The 21,866-nt window shown below is 51.9% G+C and overlaps 10 protein-coding genes across 10 annotated transcripts; 5 read left to right on the forward strand and 5 right to left on the reverse strand.

Moving 5' to 3' along the window:
• Window positions 1-810: 810 nt before the first annotated feature.
• On the reverse strand, window positions 811-1,231 carry M431DRAFT_381059 (hypothetical protein). The gene has a single exon (XM_024914704.1). The coding sequence runs from the start codon at window positions 1,100-1,102 to the stop codon at window positions 875-877; it is 228 nt and encodes a 75-aa protein (XP_024776238.1). The 5' UTR covers window positions 1,103-1,231; the 3' UTR covers window positions 811-874.
• Window positions 1,232-1,933: 702 nt separating this feature from the next.
• M431DRAFT_506324 (hypothetical protein) lies at window positions 1,934-2,954 on the forward strand. The gene has a single exon (XM_024918790.1). The coding sequence runs from the start codon at window positions 2,177-2,179 to the stop codon at window positions 2,660-2,662; it is 486 nt and encodes a 161-aa protein (XP_024776239.1). The 5' UTR covers window positions 1,934-2,176; the 3' UTR covers window positions 2,663-2,954.
• Window positions 2,955-6,287: 3,333 nt separating this feature from the next.
• M431DRAFT_381621 (hypothetical protein) lies at window positions 6,288-7,302 on the forward strand. The gene has a single exon (XM_024914710.1). The coding sequence runs from the start codon at window positions 6,602-6,604 to the stop codon at window positions 6,935-6,937; it is 336 nt and encodes a 111-aa protein (XP_024776240.1). The 5' UTR covers window positions 6,288-6,601; the 3' UTR covers window positions 6,938-7,302.
• M431DRAFT_381552 (hypothetical protein) lies at window positions 7,153-7,659 on the forward strand. Its single transcript, XM_024914708.1, has one exon. It carries the CDS (start codon window positions 7,368-7,370, stop codon window positions 7,560-7,562), a length of 195 nt encoding a protein of 64 aa, XP_024776241.1. The 5' UTR covers window positions 7,153-7,367; the 3' UTR covers window positions 7,563-7,659.
• A 400-nt stretch (window positions 7,660-8,059) lies between these two features.
• Window positions 8,060-8,505, reverse strand: M431DRAFT_381554 (hypothetical protein). The gene has a single exon (XM_024914709.1). The coding sequence runs from the start codon at window positions 8,345-8,347 to the stop codon at window positions 8,123-8,125; it is 225 nt and encodes a 74-aa protein (XP_024776242.1). The 5' UTR covers window positions 8,348-8,505; the 3' UTR covers window positions 8,060-8,122.
• Window positions 8,423-9,492, forward strand: M431DRAFT_381545 (hypothetical protein). The gene has a single exon (XM_024914707.1). It carries the CDS (start codon window positions 8,663-8,665, stop codon window positions 9,197-9,199), a length of 537 nt encoding a protein of 178 aa, XP_024776243.1. The 5' UTR covers window positions 8,423-8,662; the 3' UTR covers window positions 9,200-9,492.
• Window positions 9,493-10,181: 689 nt separating this feature from the next.
• Window positions 10,182-16,470, reverse strand: M431DRAFT_80178 (hypothetical protein; the record flags this gene model as incomplete). Its single annotated transcript, XM_024922913.1, has 2 exons — window positions 10,182-10,661; window positions 10,786-16,470. The coding sequence occupies 2 exons, from the start codon at window positions 16,468-16,470 to the stop codon at window positions 10,182-10,184; spliced, it is 6,165 nt and encodes a 2,054-aa protein (XP_024776244.1).
• A 371-nt stretch (window positions 16,471-16,841) lies between these two features.
• Window positions 16,842-17,876, forward strand: M431DRAFT_111636 (hypothetical protein; the record flags this gene model as incomplete). The annotated part of the gene is made up of 3 exons (XM_024911802.1): window positions 16,842-17,058; window positions 17,125-17,187; window positions 17,263-17,876. The coding sequence occupies 3 exons, from the start codon at window positions 16,842-16,844 to the stop codon at window positions 17,874-17,876; spliced, it is 894 nt and encodes a 297-aa protein (XP_024776245.1).
• On the reverse strand, window positions 17,813-18,512 carry M431DRAFT_506330 (hypothetical protein). Its single transcript, XM_024918791.1, has 2 exons — window positions 18,414-18,512; window positions 17,813-18,353 (listed from the first exon to the last, which is right to left on the reverse strand). The coding sequence occupies exons 1-2, from the start codon at window positions 18,441-18,443 to the stop codon at window positions 18,108-18,110; spliced, it is 276 nt and encodes a 91-aa protein (XP_024776246.1). The 5' UTR covers window positions 18,444-18,512; the 3' UTR covers window positions 17,813-18,107.
• A 551-nt stretch (window positions 18,513-19,063) lies between these two features.
• Window positions 19,064-20,980, reverse strand: M431DRAFT_80233 (hypothetical protein; the record flags this gene model as incomplete). Its single annotated transcript, XM_024922920.1, has 1 exon — window positions 19,064-20,980. The coding sequence occupies one exon, from the start codon at window positions 20,978-20,980 to the stop codon at window positions 19,064-19,066; it is 1,917 nt and encodes a 638-aa protein (XP_024776247.1).
• Between the last annotated feature and the right edge of the window lie 886 nt (window positions 20,981-21,866).

Consider the following 21,866-nt stretch of genomic DNA (forward strand, 5'->3'; position numbering starts at 1 on the left):
TGTCTCCGTATCAGAGCGAAGACGTTCCAGGGTGCATTAGCACTGTTGCACAACCGCTGTGGCATGAAATGCAGGATGACACGCGATTGAGTTCGTTGACGACTCAGGCTGTGTCGCACAGCGTCTGCAACCCCCTCTGTTTCCAATGCTGGGTGCAATTTACAGCGGACTACAGAAGGGGCCAGCGGTTGCACAGAAGGAGGGGAGGCAGTCCCATGGGCTCATTGGCGGCTACAATCACGACACCTCAGTGCTTGGTCTCAATTATGCAGAGCACTTACTCGCATCGCAGCAATGAATTGATTGAATTGAGCACATCACGGCTTTGATGTCATGTTGCCTCGTCGTAAAAACCGCGTACAGTACATCAATGCTCTGCACACAGCTTGGTCCTTGTGACACAAGACAACCATCTCCGTCACCATTGCCGGGCTTCAATGCAACACGATAATCAAAAAAATTTTCCCCTCCAGCTGCTCCCATCTCGAACTCCATGCCTGCCCGAGGGGCGAAAAACAGCCCACCAACTTGGCGTCACCTTTGATGCTGGATTGCCAATCTGCCCACAAGCGACCGCCCCGAGCCCGGCCGGCGCTCTTGAGTCACCCGCGACAGAAGAGCACGGGCGTGGCATCATGGCTCCAGCAAAAGTCGAATGTTCAGAGGCTAGCGAGAGCGAAAGAGAGAAAATGGGGAACAAAACTACGACTTCTGGGGCTCTCCCGCAACCCGCCAACCCGCCCTAATGGAACGCCTGGCGCAATGTTCGTCTGCCGCTACGGCTGTCGCCAGACTGGAGAGCGCCAGACATGATTTGATTTTTGTTTAGAGCTGGGCTGATGGGCGACGCAGCGACGCCATCGCTACGCCGCCGTCAACGGACCTCCCCGCGCCGGTCGCTGCGAAACTCTGCGTGGTGTGCTTTGAGCAGTGAGGCAGCATACATAAAAATTTTCATGGGCAAACACAAAGGTGTGCAGGACAAGCCACACCCAGGCTGTGCGAAGAAAAAATTGCACGAAAAATTGCTTGCAAGAGAGCCTTGAAGCGTAGAGCAGCAGAAATCAGCCACCCAGGCGTTGCCTCGCCTGCACACCCCCATGAAGCATAATATTGGCTGGCATCACGTCTTTGACGTTCATTTCACATCGAACGGCGCTATCTGGCCATCTTGCTGCAGGGCATGACCCCAAGCAACGCCAGAGCCACACGCCCCCCCCGTGGTGAAGCTGGACTGTCTTCGCATCCTCACGCCCCCCTTTCAATCTCAACCTTGGTGGCCCACCCCCCTTGTACTGAAGCAGCCCGTTTCCAGTCTGGATGCGACACTGCAGGCTCCTGAGTCCTGTCCTGAGCACCAGATGCACAAGCAAGACTCTGCCCATGCGTGGGCTCATGGCGACGGTACATCCAATGTGCGTACGTACGAGGCCCCCTCCCTCCCTCTCTCCGCAGCAGCCAGGCAGGTACCGTACAGCGTCTGTATGTACAGCGCCCATGCAGCGCTAGCCGTGCCAAACGGTGGTCATCCCTCGCCGTCCTCAGTTTTGCAGCGGCTGTGCTCAGGCTCAGGCTCAGGCTCAGGGGGTGTGCGCGCACCATGCCATACCTGCACCGTAAGTACCGTCCAGACCAGAACCGTTAGCGTTAGTGCACCTCACCTCTTACACAATTTTTTTCACATCATATCATGGCCCTCCTCACACAAATTCTCGGGTGGGGCCTCGACTGACGCTGGGGTAGCACTAGCACTTCTCCACCCAAGCCAAGGTACCTCCATCCTCGTACTTCCGTCCTGCCCACTGCTGCTGCAGACCCACCGGTACCTCGTCGCAGGTACTCGACCCTCCCCACTTCCCTCCATTGCACCACACCACACCATGTCCACACCACTCACACTTTCAGTCGCACTCCAGCATCCCAGAAGAGTACATATGCATCCCGTTGCCCTCGCTTCATCTCTCCACTGCCTCTCGTCAACCTCACCAACTTTCTCCTTCTACCACTTTGCTCTCCTTTCAAGGCATCGCGAAGACTCTTGTCAACTCTTTTTATAATAACTCTGACTCTTCGTCCACTCTCTGCTTCTGAACCACTTCGACTCATACTACTTGCACTTGCACACTCGGGACCCTTCCCCCGCCTACTCTTCTACACACAACCAACCACCAACGCAATGGCTCTCGACATGTGGACTCACGAGTTCTGCCTTACCTGCGACCGACAGGTCCAGGTCGACGGCGACGCCTACTGCTCTGAAGCATGCAGAATGTCCGACTTCGAAAAGACTCCCTCCACTCCCAGTTCTCAAGCCAGCTCGCCCGGCTTCTCTCCCGTCTCCTACGCCAGATCAGGCAGCCTCTCAAGCCGACCTGCTCCCACCAAGTTCTTCCTGTCTCCCGCCTACGACTTCAACCAGGCCCAGCCCTACGGCTCAACTCCTCGGTCATCATCGTCGTTTGGCAGCTACATGTCGGACATGTCACCTCTCTCCTCCAACCGGGGCCTCACCCCCTCGAGCTCACACAGCAGCCTCTGCTCCATGCAGAGCGTATCCTCTACCGCCGAGGCGAGCCAGCTGTCAGACAAGGCACGGATGGAACTGCGAGCATACGCTGTTTCATTCGAGCAGGTCAGACTGCAGCGCCGGCGATCATACTAAATAACCAACATCATCCTCACACGAACTCACACACATACATACCACACTCTACCATCTACCATCACGCAACTCAATCATACGCAACACAATATGAAACGATACGAAACCATCCTACCATTACTTGCTATACTGTTCTTGTTCTTTTAAAACAAGCCCATTTTCTTTTACCTCATTTTTTATTTCCCTTGAGTTGTATCAAGACGGACGTTACACGGAGCACCGTATACCCATAAAAGCACCTTTTTTGCCTCTTTGAAATTTTTTAATCGAGCGCACTGTCTTCTCTACACCCACCTCTTTATATTGTTTCTTTTGTCACGGAGTTTTATCACGGAATGATTTGGATTTGACGGGACCCCGTCGAGGGCGTCTGTATACCACAACACAACACACAAAGATTGGGCGGAGACTTGATATCAAACCACTGTTTATTATTAGCATGGCACAAGGGAAACAAACACATTTGGGTGCTGGCGGGCAACACATTATGATATTTGGGACATGATCAGCGGCGCAGACCACAAGATTTTGGGATCAGAGCAAGAATGATGGCGCAGATAAAGGCAGTCGGCGTGCTGCAAAGCCGCCCGGTCTATGGAAATTTACTGTTTGGACACAAAAGACCAAGGGAAGTGGGGAAGGGGAGAAGCAAAAAATAACGGATGGATTTCTGGAAATTGGATAGCTCAAGCTGAAGATGCTCTGCATCGTCAATGAATAGAACAACCTGTCTAAGACTTGGTCAAAACAACTTCTGCATTCCCTGTCTTCGTTTCTGTGATGCGATTTGATGCTTGTGATTGGGCGGGCCGCCAAAAGGTGTTGCTCCAGTGGCGATAATCGATGCCGGTGCCGACTTGTGGTGATGACTGTCAGACTGCGACATCGGATCGACCTTGTACGTAAACTCTGTTTCTATGCGAGAGGCACTAGCAAGCTATCGTGATGCCCAATCTGCCACAGGGCATAATTAGACGGCCCAACGAACCGCTGTTTTACTTAGTGGATGCTCTACTGCTGTGATCTAATGCTGCTGCTATCTTGTTTTGTGTCTGTTACTCTGCATACTGCTACTAGCCTGTGTGTATGGAGATACTACAGTACATGATGGCCTACTAGTGAATACTCGTAATGCAAGGTACTCGGTGCAAAGTGGAAACGCGCAGCCTCTTTTTCGATTGCGTCCCAAATGCGCGATGCCCAGCAGAGGCGAAAAGAAGGGAGTTGGCGTAAAGGGAAGACTTGCTCTGTGGGGGAGAGACGCCCAAAGTGCCTACGGTAGCCGTGCCTGACCGGCGTGGGGATGGGGAGAAGTGTACGATACTTTGTAGATGTAGATTTAATCAAGGGTAAGGGGGAAGAACTTTGTAAGGGGGGCGAACAAAAACCTTGGAAGTTAGTTGATGCTTGTTTATTTTTTCTCTTGGTGATTGAGTTTTTCTTGTTGTGTACCTGACGGGACTCTTAATTCTTTGGGGGTCGTTTTTTGTTTCGTGGTGTTGCGATTTTGGTTTGGGGGGAGCGAGTGGCAAAGCAGGTAATTAATTGAACATGGCCATCCCTGGAATTTTTGGCATCCTTGGTGACGAAAACGCTACGTACGAAAAAATCTTGTTTTTTTGTTTTCTTGTTTTGTTTGGTATTACAGCTATTTTTAATTCTAAAAAATTTTCTCTTTTCAATTCATGTACGAGTGTCTCACTTCATCCTTGAGGGTTGCCGGCTCAATTGACTTTTTTTCAAACCCATGCATTGCTAGTTTTTTTTTTTTTTTTTTCAGGCTTTTCATTTTGCTTGGTTGGTCCGTTGCCTAGGCTTTCGGTGTTCGGGCGGATATTGCCTTGCGAAAAAAAAAAAAAAGCATCTGTGTGGAGAGCTGGACGGACGTGGCCGATGCAAGGCAAGCAATAGGCAGATTGCACACGGGCTGCCTTGTTTTCTTTTCGCTATGTTCCATTCTTGTTGTCTCGCTCCCCTGTAATATGTGTATGTACGTGCTGTAAACGAAGTACTGTAATCGTACGTACTCAATTGACGGGCTTTCGACCCCTGTTTTGCATCTGCGGTTGAATAAACACCGACTGCATCTCCATCAGATTGCGCTTGGCGGACAGGCTACTGTAATGTTGCAGTTGATGCCGCCCAACTCTGGCAAACCTGGCTCTGCGGCTGCGGCTGGAGACCGGGGGAGCGATTCTGGCGGCCCAAACGAGAACGGGGGGGGATGTCAATGCACAGTTGCATCGAAATTTGGCGATTTATTTTTTTACGAGGGAGGATTAGGATTAGGACTTTGCACGGTAGTATTCAGCTAGGACCCCTAGGCAGAAGTTGGATGTAGATTGCATTGGATGTTTTGATTGAGTTGCCTTGCTGGGATGCTGATAGTCTACAAGGCAGACCAAGATGCCTTGTGCAGAGACGGCATTTCAGTTCACTAATTGGATAAAATAGATATCAACGTATTATACAGAAGTGCTGCATGCAAAGTAATAATGCACTTCATTCAATGCCAAGACAATGAAAAACCAAGTCGATACGAGCCAATTGCTGATTTGCCCAAGTTCTGCCAAACCCGCCCCGGCCTTGCCAGCTCATCATCGGCGCATATCGGCCCACGATGGAGATTGGAGATGCAGATGCAGAAACCCAAAACGCATCAAACCCTTGACGCTTTGCTCCTCAAAAAACCTTTTCAAAGAGACCCCCCGGAAGCCAGCTCCTGCTGGTCCGGCCACCGGCTGTCCGGAAAGTGGACACTGTTCGCCCCCGGAATGGCACGTAGGAGAGCCGAGAGAAGAGCTGGGGGGTTTGGTTGGGGCTTTTTTTTCTTTCTGCACAAGGTTTGTTGTGTGCTGTGCGTTGTTCAATTGGGATGGGGAACTGTGTATCCATTTTTCTGTCTCTTGTCTTTCTTCATTGGCCTTTTGCTGGACAAGTAACAACGCAGCACGAGTGTGGGTTTGGAGGAGCGGCTGGACGAGGTTTGAGTCGGTCGCGGGCAGAGACTTGCGCTTCAGTGTACGAGTATGGGGGCAAAGACATTCCACAACGACAACACGTGCCTACTATCACGACGTTTGTATGGCATCACCATGAGTTTACTAGTATTTCCTTAGTACAAGTTTAACTCTGTTCCCGTTATTCTCTGGGGCTGCGGAGCGGAGTTGTGGATTTCTAATGGAGACAAAGCTCTTACTTCTCGCTAGGCACTGTACTTCAACACACAAAAACGAAAAAAAGAAGTAGCACAAAGGAGGCAAAATCCGGAGAGAGCTCTCCCCGACGGCCGCTAACAACACAGGCAAACAGGAGAGACACACTGAAAAAATTCTCTTCCTGTCAGGCCAGCAGACCTAGCTGGGCTGAGCTGGGCTGACTAGCGGCATCGCGGATCTCGATCTAAGGCTGCCTAATGAGCCTTTGGGGGGGAGTGAGATTGCGATGGGCTCAAACAAAACCTAAGATGTTTAAAAAAAAAAAGGGCAACGCAGTACGTATGATGTGAGACAAACGATGAAAATTTTCTTCGCTTCTCCTATTTGGTTGGCCGCCCCCCTTCTTCCAATAGTCTTCTGTTCCTTGCCAGGGGTTTGGATGGAAACAAGTAAGCGAGCGAACATGTCTTGACCTGAAAGCCTCAATTGCTTTTTTTACATCTACGGCGGAGATCGAAATCTATCAATCCGAAAAAAGAAACAAATGGACGAGGAGAGAAGGAAGAAGAAAAAATGCACCCCAGCTGTGCATGTAGCCAGCCCAGCTGATCCGCTTGTGCTGCTTCCAGTCTTCATCCATCGCCTTGCTCAGCCCCTTGCATAACAAAAAAACCACCCGTCGTATGATGTGGCATTTCGTAATTCTCCTACACGATTGATGCGGGTTTTCCCTTTTCATCTCAATTGCAAATAGCATCATCCTCCAAACCTCCATACCGTCATGAGACGTTTGACTTTGGGCTTCCCCTTAACCCGGTGCCCTGCCGTCGGGACCAGCCAGAGAATAATCCTCCGTGACAATTACTCCGTTAGCATCTGCCGGTCAACAAGCCAACAAGCCAACAGCCCAATTCCTTTTCCATTACTCATGCCGGCAAATCACATCCAGCAAAACTCCTGCTGTGAAGACGCCTCTGCCGCCTCTTGGTCCCGGCTGTCGCTCCAGCAAGAAGCAAGACGACAGCCAGGCTGGAGAAATCTAAGCTGGTGTGAGTGGTGGCGAAATTCCCCAAACTGCCGCTTGTCTCAGCCCGTTGAGCTCAATTTCAAATACTGAGCGAGCCGGCTGTCGTCCAAATTGCCACCTCTACTCTAAGCCCGGCATGAGAAAACGGTTCCCAAACAAACGTAATAGTTAAGCACAAGAATGTATGTAAAAAAGGGCCACGGGAAAAGCATCACTATCATAACACACAACACGCGACACAAAGAGAAAAATTCTTCAGCTCCGTGTCAAGGACCCGCCTTCTCCGGCTTCACCCTTCCCGCTTCATCTCACATTCACGGCTACGATCCGGCATAGCAGATTAAATCACACGATTCCCTTTTCTCCTTCCGGATCTTTTCATTTTTCTCCAGGGGACCAGCCAGCCCTACTTCGGCACTCGCAACAAGGGCTTTTTGCTTCCAAATTCTCTTCCGTTTCTCTCACAGTTTTAACCTTGCCGGATCCTCTCCTCCGTCCTCCGTCGATCCCTTAGAATCTTATGATCGGTGGCGTGAGCCGGGCGCGACCGGCTCTTCCGTGTGGGTTACGCTTCCGATTCGCTGGGCTCGACTTGTTTCAAGTTGTCCGTCTTTTCTCGCATTCTGTTTCCGAACTTCCCCTGTTGCTCTTCCGTTCTGTGACGTGCTGCCCACGGCAATTGTTAGTACATCATGCCATGTTGTATCTTGATTGATCTCTGTTTCGTCCAAGGGGGGAGGGGGGTGCATAAACATTTTCTTTGGTTGAATCCATTACATGAAACGAGAGGGCATTAACTTGCCGTGGATCCATAATTCAATCCTCGATACAACCCCGTTTTGTGCTCCGTACAGCCAAAACAACTGCGCATAAACAGAGTCCTGTATTACTCTGCTTAATAGGGCCCAATGAACCGACGACATCCAGTTGAGAGACGGCATAAGCCCAAGGGAGTATCTGTAGTCATGCAAGATCCACCGCCAGCCCAGATCCATCCGCTCGACTCTCTATGGATGCTACATCTGCGGTATCATCCACAAGTTGGCCGACTTCACTCGACTTACACCATCTGCCACCGTCTGCCACCGAGCAACCTAAAAGATGCATATTTTGTTAGAAAAAAATTCTTTCCGTCTCAAGCAAAATAACCTTTGCAAAATCTTTCCTTTAGGTCTAGACTCATCACCCCTATTTTCCCCCACGTCCCAGCCACAAAAGCCCAACATCTTAGAACACACACCACACAAGGAAACAAACTTTGCTCTAAGATATACTCTATCGAGGCCTCGGTCCATCGTCCTCGCCCGTGGCCGTGCCCCAAGCTTCTCCCCCTAAAACTATTAAGTAAAAAGCTTGAAGCCACCACATCCCGCAAAAGCACACCACGATAAGGAACCGCCTCTTCATAGCTCCCGCCCCCAAAGCTCCTGGACTGATCCCCCAAAAGCCACAGCCGCGAGCTTGGCAGATTGGTAAAGGTCCAGAACCCCAGAAAAACATCTAGACGGTTTGCCACTTGGTATTAAAGTATTTCTCCGTTAAGGAATGAAAGTAAGGTGGCTGTACTTTAGCTCATGCTTAGTTGGAACACAGCCCAAGTAAAAGCAAAAGGAGGCGTCTACTCCAACCATATTCGAGCCATTGTCTAGACGGAATAAGAAAAAATGAGAGAGAAGCCACGATATCGGCCAATTTCAAACTGGCAAGCTGCAATCAACCCCCAACATTGGGCTTGCTCTAGAATTCACTCAGCTGGCTGAGGAAGCGAAATCCCCCTCCTCAACCTCCGTTATACTTCCTTTTACGTACCACGATATGATAGACAGACGCCTCCAAAAAAGGAACTTCACAACAAAGTATCGCCAAGAATCCTCATCCGCAAGTACACAGGGGGAAACAACAAAACAAGCTTCCGACTCCTCGACCTCCAGTGGGGGACCTCCCCAAACCAACCAGTCAATGATAGACACACAATCAAACAAGAGCAGGATACAGAGAGAAGAAGCACCGTCAGTTTCACCCCCCCTAAAAGAAATTGGAATCCGAAAAGGGCCGCTCGCATATCCAAGCCTTTCGCCAATGAGATCCCCCAAAGGACCACATACATACATCCTCTCACATCCCGCACCCTCCACACCAAATGCGAAACCCCCAATAAATTTCGTCGACGGGAGAGAAATAAGATATGCAGAAAGGAGCTCACTCAGCTGTGGCCACGTAGAAAGCCTCGGCCCGTTCGAACCCACAGCCTGCATCAGTCAAAACCACACAGAACGCAGCGCCATGCCCAGCCGGAATAACGTCATGCATTGCTTGAATATGCCTCTTGTGCGTCTTATACCATCAATATGAGCCACCATTTTTTCTGCATCTGGTCGTATCCTGCCGTGTCCGTGTCGCAGCCTCGGCAGCCTCAGTTTCGACCTCTGAAGAAGGGAACAGAAAAAAAAAAAGGAGGCTGGGTAGTTCTGCAGCCGTCGTAGTGCAGAATATCCCTCCATCACATCCTACTACACCATATACGTATGTCGTGTGCCGCGTGTGAAATGTGTAATCACTCAATACTTGTCACTTTTTACTCTCCCCCTCCAAGGCGGGGGAAAAATGCAAGGAGCTGCTGGCTGCTGGCTGCTGTTCAACATGCAGCTGGCAAGACGTGCGTAGGCGAATTGGGTGGTAAACTTCGCCGGGAATTGGGGTGGTAAACTTCGCGGGATTGGTTCTTCAGCTGAGGGGTCCCAGGCCAGCAGAGACGTGTAATAGATGGGATGCTCCCGTCTCGTTGGCTGGAGAGGGCCACATCCGGTGGACCGTAATGCAGCTCTTACATTCCCGTATCCTGCATCCTCTCAGCAGCTGTCATTCATTTTGCCGTCTCCGTTCTGCTTTCTGCAGAGCTTTTGCCCACTAGGCGATGCCGATGGGACACGGAAGCGCATATGATAAACAAAGACGACAAGGGGAAAATATTACTCGTATGGTTTTCACCCGGCCTATCGGCTTTTGCTTCACGGTCCGAGATGACACTTGGACGTCGAGGAATGGATGCTCATCTTGAAAAGAGGCAAGAAAATTTTTCATCATCATCATCATCGTCACCTTCATCGCCATCACCATGCGTCTACATGACATGTGTATCCATCCAGCGTAATAAACCATACAAAACTCCAACATGCCCCCGCCCGGCTCACGTACCGTTCCATTGCCAACGAGCGCCTGCATGAAGCGGGCAAATTTCAATCCTTTCCTAAACCCAATTTCCCTTTCTCCCGCGTGTCCATTTTGCACCAGTCGAGGCTGATTGGAGGCTTCCCTGGCCACGGCGCTTCTCCATCTAGCCGCCAAAATTCATCTTCAATGTAATGGTTGGCTGTGAAGCTTCACTTGAAAGTGACTTGTCTGCAGCTCCGGCCGCCGGCCGACCCGATCGGATCACTTCCTCGAGGAATGCCCGCTGACCACTGCTCAGGCCGCCGACAATGGCTCTAAACGCCCCTTGGTCCACAGCTGCCAGCTCCAGGAGGCGTGTGCTTGTCTCTGCATAAACTTCCTCGCCCTCTCCCGTAGCTCTGGCCATGAGAGCCGGAATGATCAATGACATGGCGGCAGTGACACGATCAGGCTTTACCGACCTTACATACAAGCACAGAGTGTGACTGACGAGTGATCGAGTTCGCTCAGGATCCTCAGGCTCCACATTCGTCACAAAGGCCAAAAGTCGTGGGAAGAGATAGCGGGCGATGCTGACATCTGCTGCAGAAGGCGCCCCTTGCAGCAGTAGTGATCGTATGCAATTGGCTGCTATTTTGGCCGTCTTGAAACAAACACAAGGGGGGTTAGTACGTCGGCTGGCATCAAGCGTAGTGAGAGTGAGGGTTGGGGCTGGTGAGAGTGTGAGGGAGGAGTAGGGTTTTTGGGTGGGGTTAGATAAAACATACCATTCGATCTGTGAGGCAGTCTACGACCTCATCTAGATAGCGTGCGACAAGGGGTTCAGTGGCAGGCAGTTGATTCGTGCCACTTGTAAGAAGAATTGTGGTGGCTAGCAGGCTGTTCTTGACAGACGTTAGGGAAGTCGGCGCCTCCCGCTTTTGCGCGTTGAGGTAGATGGACAGGAAGCGCCGAAGACAACCTTGCAGCTGGATGTCGGTGGCCGAAGGCCCTTCGGCCGAATCTCTCCTCGACCTGGACATGCTGGCGACGAATCGCTTCAGTATGGCAAGCGATTGTGGCACAATGAGTTCCTGGCAGCCGGGCGTAGCGAGGATCGTAGCGAAAATGTGAATTATGCACGCGTGTAGGTCCGTTTTGATGATTGATGGGAACACCTCAGCGGCATCTACGATGGCGTTGAGCGCGGTGCTAATCAGCATAATGGCCTCCCCGTTCATCTGGTGTCGTGCCGGCGCATTGCCCTCAGACAGGCCCGGTAAGATGCCAGACAAGACGAGGACGATGATCCTCGTCAGTTCGAATAATTGGTCAATGTCCTCGGAGAGATCGCCGTCGTCATCCGACTGTCTTCGAGCAGAAGGGTGAGTGACACACAAGTCTCTGGCAACCTCGACAATAACGCTCTGGACATCCAGGCCTTCCGTCAGAACAAGACGGTCAAGAAGATCCATTGTCTCGGAGAATACGTCAGGCCGGTAGATTGCGTGGCCAGTGACGCTAGGGTGTAGTATCTTCTTGAGGGCCTGGAGGATGGCTAGCATTTGCTCCTGTGTAGCCAGCGAGTTGTCTTGCCCGGGCCGGGTAGCCAAGGCCTCGAACGCGAGACCGAAGAGCACAAAGAAGAAGGCCACCGGCTCGTCTCGGTAGTTGATGCCCGGTACTTTTGTCTGTCCGTTGGTGGATGTCTCGCTTAACTCTTTGCCGTCCAGGGCGTCAAAGACAAATGCGCTGTCTTGCTCAATCAGACTTGCAATTGCATCGACTAGCTTGAGCCATGCGTCTTGGTAGAAGCGAAGCAGCGTCTCGCGATTCAATGCTGCGTAGATCGTGTCTAGACTGCCCGACAGAGACGGTGGTCCCAGTGTCATTGAAATATCCGGCTCAAACCGAAGACGCGCAAATTCTCGGAGCGCCTCCAGCCAGAGGGGCGTCAGCTTGCCAATGTGCGGCTTGAGAACGTCCAGTAGATATCTCTGTTCGGTGCTGGCCACTTGGAGCTCTGCCCAAGCCGAGAATACGGAGATTTTGACCATGACCTGGGCATTAGAACTGAGACCCTTCAAGTCACCAATACCCGCATTTTCGTTGTCACTTGAGAAGTTCTCCAGAGCATTCACAAGTGTCTTTAGGATACGGCCCATTCGGTCGACGTCGGTGACGATGCCTATGGAAATGAAGCTTGCGCAGACGTTGACAGCCTCCGAGGCCAATTCAGGAGATGAATCCGCCGCAAATGCCGGCGTCAGGGCAGAGCTGATTTGGGCCTGGTACTGCTCTAGCAGCATCGCTTCTTCAAAGTCTGGGTCTGGTGTCTTGCCAAACATCTTGAGGACTGTGCCGATAATCTTGAGACCCCAGATGCGCAACTCCAAGACGCCCGATGTTGACGCAGAAAAAGCCATGCGAACGACATCCGCAATCTTGTTTTGCAGTGCAAGCTGAGCCTTGGACTCGCCATTTGCTGCCACATCCTTGGCGATAATGGCAAATACGTCGTGGATACAGCTCATGGCAAACGTCGTTACTTGCCAGCGCAGAGGCTCTGCTTCTGCTGCTGTCTCGGCCTTGTCTTCCTTTGCATCTGTCGAAGCGGCGGCAAACCCTGCGGCTTCTTCATCTCGTAAGTCAGGCAGTCCGCCTCTCGTAGACTTGTTCACATCCTTCTCTTCCTCTGTCTTAGCTCTGGTCATTTTTAAAACAGCCTGGAAACGTTGAAGCCATGAAGAGGTCTCGCTCAGAGCTGTTTGATGTAGCCAATTTCGAATGATGTTTCGAATACCGTCATGAGATGGGTCAGCATCCAGCACCAGCCATAGTCGGTCCTCGAATCCTTTCTCTGCTTCTCGTAGAACGTCTCGAGGGTCTCGTTTCATGATGTTGTACAATCCATCCACGGCTATGTCTCGTAGGGTTGCGTGCTCGGATGAGAGATACTTCTGCAGCACTTTGACGTAGTCCCCAAAATGCATCTGTCCTGGGGCGTACAAGGAAAGATGCTCCAAGCAGCCCAACGCGGCCCTTTCAACAAAGATGTCCTGTTCTTCCTGGAACTGCCCAACCAATGTAAAGATGAGCTCTCGTGATTTGTTAGCATCTTGAAGATCAGGGCCGAGCACGTTGATAAGCGAGTCTACACATCGTGCAATAGCGGCTGTGGTTGAGAGCTCCATTTCAAAGTTCATCGTAATGGCCGACGATATTTCGGCATGATGCGTCTCGGAGACATAGAGCTGAGCGAGCATTCCCAGGGTGCTCGGCACATAGGTGGCAAAGCTCAACCCGGCAGCGTCTGAGGCTAGAGATAATGCCTCAAGAGCCCAGTAATGAACTACAGGATGAGGGTCGTTGCAGAGTGACATCAATATACCCAGTATTGTCTTCAAGTGATAACCAGCCGCCATTCCGCCTACCTTGGTTTGGATGGCACCCAGAGCCATTGCGCAGCCTGCTCTAGCGCTGGGCTCTCGATTTCCAACAATGGTATCAACAAGGTATTTGATCTCCTGGTTTGTAAATGCATTACCATACACATTGCACAGTCTCGCAACGGCCGCGTAGCCGAGGCTGCGGACATATTGGTCAGGGTCGAGAACGAAATCTCTAACGATATCTTGCAATAGTCGTTCAACTGCGATGTTGCCAATATCTCCGGATGGGGAGCCAGTTTCTTTTACGGCAACCCTCATTGTGCAGAGAACTGCTGTTGCAAGGTTGGCGTTGATGGCTGCTTTGCGGCCCGGGTCTCGTTGGAGAGAGCCCGCAGACGCAAACGTCCTTATCTGTTCGAGGATACTTTCCTGAACCTTGGCTGGGGTAAGTGGAAATGCAAAAGCAAATAGCTGAATGGCGTTGTTGATGACTTCGGTAGCTGGAGGATCAGGATCTGTCGTGCCGTCATCGATACCGCCAATGTACAGCATAGAGGCATCGTGCTCTAGACTGCCGCAGACTGGTGATTGCAGTAGGCTATGAATGAAAGCCTCTGAATCACTCTTTTGAATCTTATCCTCCTGTATGGCATTCTCATTTTGACCAGGTAGCGGCTTGACATTGAACCCCGACACAAGACCGGTTATGCCAAAGCCTGTGTTATCACCAACGTCCCAAATAGACTCAAAGGTGCCGGCAGCATTCGCTATTGACGCGCTCAGTGAGTTGGGCGTGTAGTTGTCGGGATCCGCAAAGAGAGATATCGCAAGAGTCAGCAAATTCGACTGCAGGAGGGCCTCGCTGCCTCCCGCTGGGCTCAGGTTGACCAGTTTGATATAGCACTGCAAAACTCTGCGCTGTACCATTCTATCCAGATCCTGTAGCTGGAGAGCGGGAGTCAGTCTCTGCGAGATGTCCTCGGTAATCTTCTTCGATGGCAGTGTCTTTAAGAAGGCTGTTGTGCTTTGGAGCATGGCCGCAATACGTTTGGAGACATCAACTGTGAGGAGCCGATTGTTGAACTGGAGGAAAGATAGAATGGAGCCTAGAGCGCATTCTCTCACATGTGTGAGGAATGACGCTTCAAGAAGACTCCTGGCCGAAGTATTGTCCTTGGCTAGGGGCTTTGGCAGTGCATTCTTCCAGAGCAAGAGTAGCTGGGATAGATGAATCTTGACAAAGTTTGGACCCAAAGACATGAGACCGCCAATGAGAATCCAAGCCACTTGAATTTGTGTGCTCGAAACCCGAAGCTCTGACTGGCTACTAGATTTAAGCAGATTCGTGGCCATTGTCAAGACTCGGCTGTTGACATCGAGAGAGCCGTGTAGCGGACGAGAAGGGCTGGCGCTTAGAGTGGCAGCCAGTCCATGTGCGAATCCAATGCATCGCCTGGGAGAGTTGCGCCCCGTTCCCAGCAGAGTTAACTCTCGGCTGAGGCTGTTCATGCAGACTGAGAGACAGGGCAATAGCTGTTGAGGGCATGCAAGAACAAACGTCTTCATGCAATGCGACGCAAACACCTGCACCGAATAGCTCGGGTGCTGGAGAACTTGCAGAAGCCCGTCTCGGCAAGACTCTGCAAAACTGTTCGCGGCGGAACCGAGAGACTTGATCAGCGATGCGACTGCGTTTAGAGCAGCGATAAGGGTGTGCTTTTGGGGCTCTGGTCTTTCAGCCAAGGCCTGGGGGTAATTCTTCAGTACGCCGCTGATCAAAGACTCCGCCGCAGATGTCTGGCCAGATTCACCCAGAATCTTGCGCCCAATTACATCCTGAATAATTGCATCCGCAATCTTCCTGGATATCAACAAGCGGTAGCGGTTGTTGTTGATGGTTGTGGCGCCAAGAACATCAACGGAGAGACTCTCCACTATGCTCAGATAATTGGTCTGTACCGTCTTCTCGCCGAGCCGTCGGAATAGTTTACCGTAGCACACTCCAATTGCCGCACGAGTTTTGTTCGTCGTCGCAGCCTTGACATAGTGGCCGGCCAAGATCTTCAAGATATCATGGAATGATAGAGCAAGGTCTTGGCTTCGCCTCGCGCCAGGAGCTGGGCTCGACGAGCGGGAGGGGATCTCGTCGTCATCTCCTGCGATGCTAGGGTGCGTGGATGCTCGCTTCAGTTTAGTCTTGGTCTTTTTATTCTTCGCAGCGGCTTCTGCAGCGCTGGACTCTGAATATCCTTGTACTAGAGCCTCAGCAAAGCAGCTGGCCATCGCAGTCCGAACCTTTGCAGATGATGAATCGGCGGCCTTGAACATTGCCGTCTCCAGCTTATCGAAATCGGTAGAATTCTTGAAGTATGTGGTGTGTTTCACCAGAGCTTTGAGGCATCGGCATGCAGACGCAACAACGAGAGTTCCCTTGTCACCAGCGGCATGGCTTCTCGCCTGCTTCCACACATCCCTCGAGATGTATTCATCCATGGACCCCTCGACCATGATGACAATCTTCTCCAAGGCGGTAAACACCGCCGCTCTTATTCCTGCGTTGCTCGAGGCCGACTTCAGCAGCTTCAGCAGCGTTGTGCATGCCAGCTGATGCAACCCAATGGCGCTGTCTCCAGCAGAGGCAAACACATCGCCCAGGCAGCTAACAGCCGCATGCTTTGCGCGCGTCTCGCCATCCGACTTTGATTTTCCTCCGGCCGCTATCGCAATAAGGTCGTTTATCGTCTCGAATAGCAGCTTCCTGTCGCCCTTGCCGAAAATGTGCGCCAGGCAAGCTCCCAGGTTGTTTCTGATGACACGGGACGGCTGCGGGGCGGAGAGGTTGATGATCTGGAATATCTCGCGCTTAAGATAGAACTGCTGGGCTGTGCAATCGTCCGCCGAAAGGCCCAACACATGTTTCCTTAGGCCCGAGACAAAGGTGAGCAGGAAGAGATCCTGTTGCTCGGCGGGCAGTGTTTGAAGCTTGGGGAGATCCAGCTCCGGGTTGGCAGTGGCAGGATCGACGGCGGTGCTGGTCTGCCCGCTCGCAGGGGGAGCTTCGGGCTCCTGGCTCGACGACATGGTGGGAATCGGGTGTCGTCAGAGGGGCCCCGTCTGGTCGTGTATTTATTCTATATCGCCTCGTCTAGTCTCGTATCGTCTTGTCTTCGTAATGATGTTTTTGATAGGGGGATGGCCAGCTATCCAAGTATGATGATGGGCATCGACACTAGCGGTGGTGCAATGGCCAATCAGCAGGCCGCTGTGGCCCTGGATGGGCAGCCTTCCGCCCCAAGCTTCAGGGAAGATTATTAACCCGGCGCATTCCAGGAACATGCCATATTGTATGGATGCCTCGAATTGAAGCCTCGAAGAAGACAAAAAAGAGATGGTAAGGCTTTGGAGTGGCTAGGCGGATTTCATCTCGTGGCTCATTACTGGGGAGCATTACAATGAACCCTTCAAGGTCATTCTCGTTCGCGAGAAAGTCTCTTTTGTCTCCCGGCAGTGTTTTATGCCCGTCATGTTCAAGGTCATTTGGAGCAACAGCGTCTCAGTATGCCGGACATAACAAATGGTCCAAAACGAAGCACATCAAGGCGGTAACGGACAAAAAGAAGATGACTGAGCGGGTTTCATTTACAAAGCTTATCACCATGTACTCAAAAAGTGAGTGACGCCAAGTTCCCCCTCACAAGCTCTCAGACAGCGCCATCTGACATTTGATATGAAAAGTGTATGGTGAGGATGTCAGGTTCAATCCGCAGCTAGCAAATGCGGTTGCAGCAGCGACAAAAGGTATGGATAACTTACAGATCCTTGCTCTCTCCACACATACATGGAAAAAAAGTATTCCTCTAATACGTAGATTAGCAAGCGTGCCAAAGTCATTAATCGAAGGGGCCATAGCACGAGGCCAGGGCCGCTCTGCAACCGGCGCACAGCTTGAGCCCATGACCATGGAGATTCTCATGCCGCCCAATATTGCTCTAGTTGCTGATATTGAGACGGATAATAAAACACGCAGCTTACACGACCTCAAGTTTGTAGTCAAAAAGGCCGGTGGTCTTGTCGGATCAACAGCCTTTTACTTTTCAAGACGCGGGCGTGCGGTGTTTAAACCTAGGGATGGTGGCCCATCTCTGACAGACGTCCTAGATGAGGCAATTGAGCACGAGGGTACCGAAGATGTCGAAGAGCACCCTGACGGCGGGTACTTGATTTGGACGGAGCCATCCAAGCTCATGGCCATCACCGAGGCCATTTCTAAGCGGTTTGAGCTCGAGGTTGTCGAGTCTGAGATCATGTGGGCTGCGAACGAAGACACCAAGGCCGACGTCGACTCGGCTGAACTGGTGGAAAGTTTGAATACTTTGCTTTCCGGCCTTAGGGAATATACTGAAGTCAGAGCGCTCTTCGCCAACATTCGCCAAGGCACCATCACAGACGACGAATGGGACAAGTTGGAGAGGCATATTGATATATAAACCGCATCATAAACACAAGCCGTATACTGTACAAAAATCACCCCGAGCTATTAGAGTTGAATTTTTCCTATACCAATCCCCTTTTTCTTCAGCCTGAACGCCAATCATGCATTTTGTCCCGTTGTCGCCAATAGCGCCCATCCACACAAATTTGATATAATACAGTCCATTCTCCCCTCATTTGATCGCAAGATTCCTCATCGTTGAATATAATGGCATATTGAAGCACCATTAAGAGCTGCTCTCGTTCCTCTGAGCCTGCTGGGCCTGCTGTCGCTGCTTCTCCTCCAAAAGAGCCTGTCGCAACTTCTGTCGCGCCACAATTCTCTCGTACTCCGCCTTGACTTCCTCCCTATCCTGTGGTAGCTTGTTGCATTCCTCAGGCTTCGGCCAAAAGTCGTTCACAGTGAAGCGGTTATCCAGGTTCGTTCCGAAATAGTACATGATCCCGATGGGGAAAAGTAGGTAGGTACCGAACTGTTCCGGAGAGGACGAGAATTAGGAATCGTCGGCATTGCTGGCGGCAAGGAAGCTTACCTTGAAGACTTCGAGATTAAGGCCACCCATATTGACTAAAGGTTGCTATATTGTCAAGATACTGGTTGGTCAATGCGTGGAAACGTCAATCTCGGAAACTAGATGCTGTTGGATGACGAGAAGTTCGCCAAGATGCGTTTACACCATAACCTCGATAAAGCGGTAGCTGTTCAACCCCGCTGACTCTAACCCCCACATCTCACACCACCCATTGTCTGCCAGAATCAGCTGATGGGTAGATCCGACTCGGGAGCTGTTTATTACTGTTACATGGCTGCCTTTTATTAAGCACCGCATCAACCAAAGAAAAATAGTACAGTATCAAATCCCATATGTGTTTACAAGGGCTTATCCAGACTATGACTATGCGTATACACTTTTGATCGCCAACGAACAAAAATACGTGTTTGGCAAATGATGTTTATAATATAACGTCGCCTGGACAGGAGGCCATCCCCAACCGTGCTCATTCTCTCATGAACAAATAACAATACCACATGAATCCTCGCAAAAATACAACGCCGTCGAGATTTCCAGTTCCTTAGAATCCATAACCCGTACCCACAAAGCTTTATGGTAAGCTGAGATAGGAGACCCAACCCTCCCCCGGAGACAAAGACGCCAGTAAGTTCCGTATACCAAGAAGAGCATCACTGAGCGGCTCCATTCCTTTCCCTTTCTGCCTGTGCTTCCTCCATCATGAAACGCTCAGTGAAACTCCGAGGTGTCCCTGTAAAGCCAGGCTGGACAACACTAGCACGGAAGCTGCTGAGGTCTCCCTCATCCATTCCGCTTCGACCGTCTAGACCACCCACAAAAGTATTAAATTGGCCCAACGAGGCCGCCCTCGCATGTACCTCTGGGTTGCGAACAACAGGCATGATGACCGGACGGCCTTTGTATGACCCAAGAGACCCAGGCTGAAATCTAGACACGGTGGACATGGCATTCTCTGGTCTGGGTCGCGCGATGGAGACTGCCGGTGAGGTTGAATAGAGGGTTGGCTGGCTAGGCCGATCCATATTCGGCACGTCGTCCTGAGATTCGTCGTCGGAAGAGTCTTCCTCGTCTTGCGGGGGAGGCGGCCTTTCGCGGGGTTTTGGTGGAGCACTTAGACCGCCAGGTTCGAACTCAAACATATCGTCGTCGTCGCCATAATCGTCCACGCTCTCATCTTCAACAGTAGCTGGGATTCTGCTCTCCTTGGGGTTGCTGGAGTCGCTGGGATTGAGGTGTGGCTTGTCTTGCGTAGACGTCGCAGTTATGAGTCCAAGTCCATTGCTCACCCTTGCTGCCGGCAATTGGGCGACAGGAGCCGACGCAGGCTTCTGGGCGGTAGAAGTTTTGCGCTTGCCCATGGCGAGATATTCGTCCTCGTCGTCTGAAGAGTCATCGGCATCCTTGCCGTTTTCTGATCCGCGATTGTTGACGTCATTGGATATGATAGATGTCGCATTACCGCCGTGCACAACTCTCACTGAATGAGTGTCTATTCTTGAATGATTCGCTGTAGATGTGGACTGCTCGATAGACCTGGGGTTCTCCAGGGTTGGCGTACTCGTACCGTCTTGCTTAGACTTGGGCCTGTCCGAGTCAGGATTGACGACGGTCCAAACAGTACCTTCCTCGGCCGGCGCCCTGGACAAAGCTCTCAGCGCCTCGGTAGAAGAGCTCTTCCGAACTGGGGGCTCCCACTCGTCAATATCGTCGCCTAGTATCATGTCGGAAGCAATTGGCTCGTCTTCTAGTGCTGGTTCCGATACAGCGGGAGTTATGAATTCAACCTGCTGGGGCGATGACGTAGGTAAAACCTCTGAACCCATAAACTCGAACCGGACTCGCCTTGGGCTCTGGGGAGGTTTGGAAATACTAGACGAACGTCGCAGAGCACTTCGTCTAGTCTTGGAGTCGCTCTTATCCGAGTTGACAGACGAGGTTGACTCCTCGGTGGTGGTTCTGACGAGGCGGTGCGCCTCGGCTGGAGCCTGAGCGTCTGCCGGAACCTCGCTGTTGCCTGTGGTTGTAAGGCCACCACCCATGGTGATCCCATGGTCCGTGGCAGTGCCATTGTCGACCTCTGGTGGTGCCATTACAGGCAGCAATGGGAAGGCGAGTGCTGTCTGTGTCGAGGTTGTCGTGCCCGTCGAGGCGACAGTCGAGGTGGCAACAGGTCTGCGATCGTGTGGAGGGGAGCTGTCCAGCAGGGGCAGGTAGCTTGGCGTAAAGAGACCCTGCAACTCCGTCTCCCGCTCGCGCGAGCTGCTATTGGGAGCCTCGATACGAGCAGCTACCTCAGGCGTCGGAGCCTGTTGGAATGCAGCCGGGTCAGGTGGTTGTGAGTCAGCGGCCTCCAGCTTGGGATCCAGCTCGGGGCGGAGTGTCGGGTAGTTGGCAAAGGAAGGCGAAATGGCCTGCTGGATGCTGGTAGCGACGCTGGGGTTGACGCCGGTGAGAAGGTCGTGGTAGTAGCGCTGGAAGTCGGAGACCAGGTCGTAGCGGTAGGCAAGCATCTTGCCCTCCAAGTCATCCAGCTTGGTGTGGAGGCTGCTGAGCAACGTCGCCTCCATGGCTAACAAGAGGCTGCAAGCGGACTGGAGCGTGTCAATGGCCTTGATCTGCGCATGACGCTAGGCAGGGCGGGGATCAAAGGCGGCCGCTGGTTTGGAGCCGACAAACTCTATGCACTGGCCAGAAAAAGAATCGGTTTGAGTTCCGTCGTCACAGACGAGATTGAAAAGCACGGCCAGGTGCATGTAGATCTGGGCAGCGAACAAGTGGGTTAACTACATGTATGGGCATTTACATAGCGCGGCCTCTTCCCCCACCCTCCGACCTGCCCGTGACCCTGTCTATCCACGCAAAGAAAGAGCTATTATTCTCGTTGTTTTTCATCCTGCATCTCGAGGTTTCTTCCTCAAGACCTGTCTAGCATATGACCAAAGCCCTCGTCTTATGGTAATCGACACTGTCTGCTAGGTTTGACCTCCGAGAAAGCTGGGCGACGTTGGGCGTTTTGATCCGTTGCGTTGAGGGGGGGGCTTACGCTAGGCAGATATTAGATTGGCAATTCAATCGGATATCGTCAAGCCATCGCACCAACCACACGGCGTGGTTGGAGCGACTCGATTGTTTGCCTGTCATGCCATGGTTGATAGGCGCCTTGAGCAGCAGCAAATCAGCGATGTCGCCTGCTAGTGCCCGCCATCTGCGGTGATAGGAAAAGCCTTGGTTTTTGGTAACTCTTCCACGGCTTTGGCAAGCAGCTTGCCCGGCATGTCTGGATGTGGCAGACCACCATTTCGGAGCCCGGATATTCCAGGCTGCTTCCAGACCACCAGAGGCCTGAGCCAAGCCCTCCGTGCCCCCAACAAGGCCTGAGGAGCGTGGGCAGGCGTGGGCAAGCGTGGGATATAGAGGGGGTTAGTGGTGCTGCTCATGCATCATGCTGCAGAT

The sequence above is a fragment of the Trichoderma harzianum genome (genome assembly GCF_003025095.1).
Source record: "Trichoderma harzianum CBS 226.95 unplaced genomic scaffold M431scaffold_4, whole genome shotgun sequence".
In the NCBI taxonomy this organism is placed as follows: Eukaryota; Fungi; Ascomycota; class Sordariomycetes; order Hypocreales; family Hypocreaceae; genus Trichoderma; species Trichoderma harzianum.